The sequence below is a fragment of the Maylandia zebra genome, linkage group LG19, assembly GCF_041146795.1.
Source record: "Maylandia zebra isolate NMK-2024a linkage group LG19, Mzebra_GT3a, whole genome shotgun sequence".
In the NCBI taxonomy this organism is placed as follows: Eukaryota; Metazoa; Chordata; class Actinopteri; order Cichliformes; family Cichlidae; genus Maylandia; species Maylandia zebra.
In genome coordinates, this window is record NC_135185.1 from 9,566,043 (window position 1) to 9,575,239 (window position 9,197).

General features: G+C 43.3%; 1 protein-coding gene across 1 annotated transcript; it reads left to right on the forward strand.

Moving 5' to 3' along the window:
• Window positions 1-73: 73 nt before the first annotated feature.
• LOC143414155 (uncharacterized) lies at window positions 74-3,388 on the forward strand. Its single transcript, XM_076877889.1, has 4 exons — window positions 74-263; window positions 1,025-1,078; window positions 1,197-1,347; window positions 3,250-3,388. Exons 1-4 carry the CDS (start codon window positions 130-132, stop codon window positions 3,298-3,300), a joined length of 390 nt encoding a protein of 129 aa, XP_076734004.1. The 5' UTR covers window positions 74-129; the 3' UTR covers window positions 3,301-3,388.
• Window positions 3,389-9,197: the final 5,809 nt, after the last annotated feature.

Here is a 9,197-nt window from a genome sequence, read left to right on the forward strand (position 1 = left end):
CTCAGGTGCCAAACTCAACCTGCGCTCTGTCTAACATCCAGCAGGGGGCGACCTCTTTGAGGCCTGATTGGATAGAAGTGTAACAGAATTGAGCGTCCAGCTCACCTGAGCTCAGTGAACACCTTCCTGATGAGTTTACGGTCTCAGTTGCTGCTCTCAGGTGTGACTGAAGTACAACGGAAGTTTATTCTGGAAACCTTGGTGGCGTTAGAGTCGGGACGGAGCAGGAAGCTGTCCTCTGAGTGTGCACCTTCAGACCCCAGGTTCTAAAAATAAGTTATGTGTTTCTGTTTTGTCCTCCTTTACAAACCCACAGCATCCACGTCAGGTCGGAGAGGCGGAGTCATAATGTCACCCTAAGGTCTGCACTATTAGGCAGGATTTCTCCTTTTCCAGGATTAGCTCTGGGTTTCCTGTACTGTGAAGGCGGATCCTTCTTATTAGGGTTTATCATCATGGCAACTGATGTTGCCCAGGAGTAGGGGAGTTTCTAGATTACAGATCAGCAGGTATGAAATAACTGACCAATCAGATCTCTGGAAATTAGCGTCACACTCCCTCTGAGCTGTTCAGCAGTTTTTGTTCTGTCAGCGTTTAAAGAGGTTTTATTCTTTCCTCTCAGTGTTAAACTCCACCGAGTCTGCAGCTCAGAGGATAAAAGCTAAGACCGTCCTTAACACATTAATGAAACACTCGATCGTCGAGACAGAGCTGAGATATGAATCAGTCTGTTCTGTCACACAGTCGGCTTCAAACAGGCTAAACTTTATTAATACAGCAGTGTTTACACACACACACCGGTCCTCCTTTGTGAAATCAGCTGCTCTGCTGTGAGCACATTTATCTATGTTTCTGATTGGTCAGATGCTGCTAGCCCCGCCCCTTGAACGTACAGGTTAGACCCTGGGTGAACTCAGCCATTTGAAACAGGCTGATGTTAGGATAAGTGAACGTAGATAACGGACAGTTATTTTTTATCTGCTACTTAACTTCGGTCTTTTTAACTTCGTATTGTTGGGATTAGGACAAGATCGCAGTTTGAGTCATCAGCACTAACCCCGCCCATCGAGACAATCTGGTGAGAATGACCGAGCCGGGTTAGTCTCTCGTTTGAGCCTCCGTGAATAAAAGCTGATGTTCATTTAACGCTATATAAATAATATTTAATAGAACTGATTTATGCCCCATGTATGCAGGATTTATGCTCCTGCTCTCTGGTTTCGCACAGAACAGGATTGTGGGAATTTAACCTGCGCAGAAGCTACAGAGAAACGTTCAGCCCAGGACGTCACTGACCAATCAAAAGCTCTGTTTCTGATGAAGAACATCGGTCGGAGCAAAGCCTCGGTGAGATCTGAAAGGATCTGCTGACACTCGTCCAGGTTGATTACATTTTATTTAAATTAATGCACTGTGCCCCCCCGGTGGGCTGCGATGGTACTGCAGGTGGGCCACAGTACCAAGTTTAAATTAATAATACATTTATTTAAATAGCGCCTTTCAAAGCACCCAAGGACACTGTACAACAGATAAAAACTGGAAACATACACAATGATAAAAATAGAAGATAAAAGTTAAAACATACAGAAATTTAAGAATAGGCAATTTTAAACAGATGAGTTTTGAGGGTGGACTTAAAAAGAGAGAATGAACTAATATTTCTGAGGTCCGGGGGTAGGGAATTCCAAAGTCGAGGGGCAGAGCAGCTAAAGGCCCTCCCTCCCATTGTGATCAGACGAGCAGAGGGAACAGAGAGAGAAAGAGAAGATGAAGATCTGAGGCAGCGGGATGGTAGCTTCATCTGTAATAAGTCAGAGAGGTACGGTGGAGAGAGAGAATGAATAGCCTTGAATGTATACAGAATTATTTTAAAATGGATGCGAAATTTGACCGGGAGCCAGTGAAGTTGCTTCAGGATTGGGGAGATGTGGTGGGTAGAAGAAGTCCTAGTAATAATACGGGCAGCAGAGTTCTGGACACGTTGGAGCTTGTTGATAGATTTTTGTGTAAGGCCAAATAATAATGAGTTGCAGTAGTCAATTCTAGAGATAACAAGATTATGGATGAGAATGGCAGTGGCGTGAGGTGTGAGGAAGGGGCGGAGGCGATTAATGTTACGGAGTTGGAAATATGCTGCACGTGTAATATTATTGATATGTGAGTTAAAGGATAATGTGCTATCGAGAATGACACCCAAGCTTTTCACAGAGGGAGAGATAGGGACCAGCGAGTTATTGATGGTGAGAGAGAAATTGTTAATTCTGGATAGCAATCGTTTAGTGCCAACCAGAAGAAGTTCTGATTTATTGCTGTTGAGTTTAAGAAAGTTGGAGGAGAACCAAGAATTAAGTTCAGCTAGACAGAGGATGAGGGAGGGTGGAGGAAGAGTAGAGTCAGGTTTGGTAGAGAGATAGAGCTGGGTGTCATCGGCGTAGCAGTGGAACTGAATATTATACTTACGAAAAATATGTCCGAGTGGAAGAAGGTAGATGATGAAAAGAAGGGGCCCGAGGACAGATCCCTGGGGCACCCCAGTGGATAAAGGAGAAAGCTGAGAAGTGAAGGATTTTAATTGAATGAACTGAGTGCGGTCAGATAGGTATGATTTAAACCAGGCTAGTGGAGTGTGAGAGAGACCAATAGAAGCTAATCTGCTAAGGAGAATGGGATGAGAGATGGTGTCAAAAGCTGCACTCAGATCAAGAAGGATAAGGATGGAGAGGAGACCAGAATCAGCTGCTATAAGAAGGTCGTTTGTTATTTTTATAAGAGCAGTTTCAGTGCTATGTAGAGGACGAAAGCCAGACTGGAACTGTTCGTAAAGGTTATTATTAGTTAGGTGAAGATGGACTTGTGAAGCAACTATTCTTTCAAGGATTTTTGAGAGAAATGGTAGATTGGAGATAGGACGAAAATTATTAAAGTTGTTGGGATCTAGACCAGTTTTTTTCAGAATTGGGGTAATAGCAGCAACTTTGAAGGAAGCAGGAACAGTTCCAGTGGTGAGTGAAGAGTGAATAATAGCAGATATGAGGGGAAGGAGAGGGAGTAAGCAGGCTTTGACGAGGACAGTGGGGATAGGATCGAGCTGGCAGGTAGAAGGCTTACGACGGCTTACTCATGTAATTACACAGTTATTTCTTTATATACATGAAATTATTTGAATTAAAGTGAATTGGAGCTGGTATCACCAGTGTCCCAGATTACAGCTGTTCTATTTGCTGAAACGTTTTCTGTTATTTTTGCCAGCGTTGCTCCTCGAGGACCTCGGGCTCCTCCCTGGTTGTGAGCGTCCTGTGAAAGGAGGAGGAGACTGAGCTGGGAGTTCAGTCCCCGCTGTAGATGATCTTTATGGTGGCCACGTCGCGCTCCTCTGCAGGCTCGGCGCCTCTCTGAGTGTTTCCTGTAGAGAAGAGGCTCGAGTTGACCTGGAGGATCCACTCTGTGATCCTCTGCTCGCTGTAGTACTCGTCATCACCGCCATCGTCCTCCTCCAGTGTCTCTGCGTGACCTCTGACCTCTGAGTCCTCAGATGATGTTTCAGCAGCTGAGTCATCGGAGCAGAACTCTCTCTGCCGTCGCCGCTCCTCACAGGCGCCGCCGTCATCTTTAACTATGACCGGCATCGTTGTCGTACGGCCACCGTCCACACCAGTGATGTCATCGCTCTTCTTCTGCTGTTCCAGCCGCTCAGCGAGTGCCGGTCTGCTGTGGATTTCGCTGAGTCTGTCTGACTGTTGGATTGGTTTCCCCCACTTTGCCACAAACACATGAAGGATCGTATTTCTGATGGCAGGCGGAGCTGCAGGGACTTCTCCTCTGCCGGGTCTGCAGCCCCTGATGGGCGGCAGAGGGATGTTAGCAGCTTGTTTCAGCTCAGACTGGCCCATCTGTGATGACCACTGACCCGTGTTTAACCTGCTCACGGTGTGAAGGTTAGAAGATGATCTGTTGATCCGCCGGACACTAATCTCCAGAGTCTGACTCGTCTCCTCGCTGATAGGCAGACCCTGGCGCCCGGACTTCCCGCTCCTCTTTAAATGAAACCGATCGTGTTGTCTGTGCACGGCTGCATCCGAACTTCTCATCGCTCCTGTTTGCTGTTGGCTCAGCAGATGGATCGGACGCGAGCCCTCCACCTTCTTTTAAACGCTCCGAGAGACGGGCGCCTCCTTCACCCACGTCCCAGCTCAGCCCCGAGGAGTCACCTGATCTGTAACAGTACTCCATGGCAGGCCGGCGAGGACTCAGACTCTTCATCAGCTCATTCACTGCAGACAAAGAGCCACCCATCACCAGTGCACAAACACAGAGCCTTTAAAGAAGCGCAGAAAGGAAACTGTGACGTTTGCACAGGGCTGGAGGCTTTTACAGCATCAGATTAACATAAATCAATAAACACATTAAAAACTGATTAAAACTGAAATCAGACGTCACAGTAAATATTTTAGGTGCAGGTTTAACCTCAGAAAAGAAACAAGCCAGAATGGATTCAGTCAATTTATAATTACAGTTGATTCTTGAATGATAATAACTGCAGTAAAGTTTTAACATGGGAGTCTATGAGACTGACTCGCTGCTGGAGCCCCTGCTGGACATCAGAGGAACTGCAAGTTTGGCACAGCCCCACAGGATGTCTTTAAAATGTCCCTAAAGCATTATTATTATTATTATTATTATTTTTATTATTTTTTGCAGTTTTTTGCAGTTTTTTGCAGCTGTATGTGAGGCCTGATGTCGGAGTTTTCGGTTTATTGTCCCGTCTCTGATAAAATCTACTTAAATTTAAATAAATGCATTTCTCAGCTGCCTCTGTTGCCTGATGAATCCTCCTGTAAAATATTCACAGGTGAGATCTGATCTGCAGCCATGGACGTTGGACATGATCATCGGAGCAGGAAGTGATGGCGGGACCGCAAACCCTAAACCCGAGACTTCAGTTTCCAGTCACGTTCTCTTTTAAAAAGCTCCTTTATCCAGTCCCACTTCCTGCTCACCTAATGAAGTCTGTGCACATGGAGGAGGGGGAGGGGCAGTTATTGCAGTGTGCTGATTGGCTCACTGTCAAATGTCCAGACAGTGCAGCGCGTTCAGTCCACCGCCAATAGGGTTGCCAACCGTCCCTTAAAAAACGGAATCGTCCCGTATTTCGAAACAAAAGTACACGTCCCGTATTGAGCTAATAAGGGACGCACTTTGTCCCGTAATACAGTGAGAATCAAAAGTAGTCTATAAATGTTAATGGAATTAACGCTTTGTTTGAAAACATAATTCCCAGCCCCTCTCCTGCTTTGTGACCAATGAGCTGACAGCACACTTATGACAATTCAGATTACCGCTCATCTCATTGGTCAAGGAAAGGTCGCTTACGGAGAAAATACCGGAAGACAACAGATGACCACAACAAGAAGCATGGCCAACAGGGAAACAAACGCCGACACTGCGGTGCAAGTCTCGGACGACAGTACACCTAAAGCTGGGCAAACACTGTGCGATTTTTTCAGTCATGTTATTCAGCTCCTGCTCAAACTGCACGATTGACTCGCAGGGGTTAGAAGTTGGTAGGTCACGATGCAGGTCTCACACTATACCGCCCGATGCTCTGATGCGACCTGAGTGCTCACACTGTGCCTCCATAAAATGAAGGTTATAACAGAAAATCTGTCGCGCTCTCTCTCTCCGTCTTACACTCACACAGACACACACACCACCACCATCAACTTTGCTAAATTGCTAATGAAAAACATTGATCGGGCAGCTGTGACTGAGCAGCAATGTAAATCCAACTATTTTCACGGTTGTGTGCCTCCATTGCTTGTGTCCAGATCACAGGCTGCACAGCCGTGCTGCTCCATCTTTTACACCAACGTTTACGTGTTTGCGCGCGAGCAGTGTGAGCGGCTGTGGTGAGACCCTCACGAGCGATTGATGATCGGGAGTTGGTCGTGAGGTGTTAATCACTTCTCGTTACCCCACGTATACTACACGATGCACGATGAAGGCCAAAATCGGTCCGATCACTCAAAAATCGTCTCAAAATGGGCCTAAAACTGCACAGTGTGAGCCCAGCATTAGAGCAGCAATGTTTGTTCAGAGAAAGGGAAAAATGGGAAAAGGAAAACACCTAGCTGGAAAAAGTTAATATGGGCATGTGCAGTGAATATCAGCGCTATGTGGCCAGAAGTGTGATAATATAATTTATTTTGTGTAATAAACATCTGTAAGGATAGATGATTACAACAAATAGATGACTAATACATAAAAGTAATACATAGATGAATAATGATGATGAGTTAAGATGCGTAATCATGGGAACAAGCGGGTTTACAAACAGGAGCAGCTGATTAGCATTAAGCCAATTGTACTAAATGCACTAAATGAGCACTGTTACAAGAATGTTTTTCTTTCTATTGTTTTCTATTATTTTAAGTTAAGCAGGACAGAGTTCTTTTAAAGAAAGATTTACTTATATTCTCAAAAGTTAAGCATGACAGGCTTCTGTTTAAGAAAGAGACCTGTTTTACTGTGTTAATGTTGTCATTTTGAGCTAAAAAATAAATGGCTAAATGATCATTTGTTTCACATGTGTTCATATCACAAAGAATACACATCTACTTAAATCAAATTCAAGTGAAATGGTTAAAAAAATAATTTCACACACAAAAAAAAGAGCTAGAAAATTCACCACACTGGGAAGGGTGAAGACAACTGGGTCGCCCGGCCCTGGCCACGAGGTGTCCCTTATTTATTTTTCAGGGAGTTGGCAACCCTAACCGCCAACAAACACGTGCACGCCACTCACAACAGTGCGTCTGATGAACTGAAGCTCTAAAGTTGCAGCGTGGCCTCTGACATCGAACACCACCTGTACGGGCCGAGACTCACCTGGTGATCTCACTCTTTCCACCAACAGCCAGCGAGGAAGGTGTGTGTGTGTACTCTTCTATAACAGAGGGTCTTCCACTCTGGTTTATCACACTGGTTTTGATGGAACAGGCTGTGATGCTTCTGGCTGTTTTAAGCCTGCAGTAATCCAGCTGTCCTGATAATCATCGACCTGGATCAGAACAGCTGTTTTTGTTCTACAGGAAGTTGTTTACATCGAGCTGTGACTTAGGGGGCTTTAAGTAATTCGATTACATGGAATTTTGTTCCACAAGCATAAAGTAAAACACTTAACTTAATGGAACACGGTCTATCCACGCTTATTTTCTTAATAATTTTAAAATAAATGATATGTGATTACCTGGGTGTCGTTCCCCTCCTCTGAAATCACTAAAAACCAAAGTTAACCCTTTTCAAACAATTTTCAACTCCATTTAAAGACGAAACACAGGATCTTATTACCCTCTGAATATGACTCTTTTTGTTTTTACCCAAACAAAAAGATCCAAACATGTAAAAACCGTCCAGTAAAATTTGTTTTCATACAGAAAATGTCTGTGGTCAGTTTTAAAGTCACGAATAAAGTGCAGCATGCCGTAACAGTGGGAAAAACACTTCTACCAATGAAATGTGCTTCTTTTCATGAACAGCTCTGAGCCGTAAAGATGACATCATCACAGAGCCAGCACTTATATGTAGTGATGCGCGAATCATGAATGAATCGTTCAGTACTCGAGAATCACTTTATTGACCCATGAATCATGATTCACAAGCCCAACTGACTCACTGACTCATCCCTGTTGCTGTTAGCAAACTAATTTCATTAGTAGAAATATATCTAGCTTATAATTAATATTGTGGAGAAAAACACAACATCCAGTATCTTAACAAAAACATTTCTGCTCTGAACTGGAAGAAAAAACCCTGAGTAGAAGCTCACATCATGCGGAGCCCCGCAGGGGACATGGGAGAAAAAAAAAATTAAGACGGACTTTTGCGAGATCTCACAAAAGTTTCATACATCTCCGAAAACGTCGGAGCACTTTTGCAAATATGTGATGTCTTGTAAACTGAGCAGATATCTGACGTTTACACAACTACATTCACGCCTCAAAGTATCTTAAAAGTGTATTTTGTGACCCAGAAAGAGTAATATTACAACTAAGTAGCTGCTATTGTTGGAATTCAACTTTTGCCAGATCTCAAAAAGTTTTGCGAGATCCCGAGTTTGTTTTGCGAGATCTCGCAAAAGTCCGTCTTAATTTTTTTTCTCCCATGTCCCCTGCGGGGCTCCGTACACATCAAGACAATAGCTCCTTGGTTCACAGTAGCATCGCTCTGCTAACATCTGGACTGACATGTGGAGCTGGCTACAGTCCAGGAGAATTCACATTCATATAAGATCCTGTCTGGAGCTGTAGCTGAGAGGCTAAAGAAAGGCATGTCAAACATTATCAGTGAAACACAATCAGGTTTTTTGAAAGGAAGACTAATTCATAACAATATTAGGCTGGTTTTGGATCTCCTTGAATACAGTGAATTAATCCAAGAGAGAGGATACATCCTGTTCTTGGATTTTTACAAAGCATTTGACTCAGTTGAACATACGTTCATATTAAAAACTCTGCAGTCTTTTGGTTTTGGAGAGGAATTTATCAGTGTTATAGAGATGCTATATAATGACATTAACAGCTCTGTTTTGCTAGAACATGGTACATGTTCAGGGTTTGAGGTTAATAGAGGGATAAGGCAGGGATGTACAGTGGGGCAAAAAAGTATTTAGTCAGCCACCGATTGTGCAAGTTCCCCCACTTAAAATGATGACAGAGGTCAGTAATTTGCACCAGAGGTACACTTCAACTGTGAGAGACAGAATGTGAAAAAAAAATCCATGAATTCACAGCTCACCACTTCTGTTCATCATGGTTGCTGAGCTGTTGTCTATTTTGATTAAAAACAGTCACAAATCAAATCAAATCAAATCACTTTTATTGTCACGTTACATGTGCAGGTACATTGGTACAGCACATGTGAGTGAAATTCTTGTGTGCGAGCTTCACAAGCAACAGAGTTGTGCAAAATACAATAATGTAAACAAGCAAAATACAAGAATGGCTACATCTGAAACTAATAAATATATGTACAATATATAATAGTGTATGCATTTCTGGATGTGTATACTAAATATTTTTCTACGTGTGTGTGTGTGTGTGTGTGTGTGTACACATATTTTACAAATTAAATAGAGTAAACAATAAATAAAATATATAAAATATACAGAGTTGAATATGTGCAAAACAGTGGCATTACTG

What these genes read in the sequence shown, in the direction of transcription:
- LOC143414155 (XM_076877889.1), top strand. Translation starts at nt 130, where the DNA reads ATGAGTTTACGGTCTCAGTTGCTGCTCTCAGGTGTGACTGAAGTACAA. An exon ending in TGTGCACCTTCAGACCCCAG is followed by an intron (nt 264 to 1,024) that starts GTTCTAAAAATA and finishes TGTTGGGATTAG; the next exon opens with GACAAGATCGCAGTTTGAGT. An exon ending in TCGGTCGGAGCAAAGCCTCG is followed by an intron (nt 1,348 to 3,249) that starts GTGAGATCTGAA and finishes TATTTTTGCCAG; the next exon opens with CGTTGCTCCTCGAGGACCTC.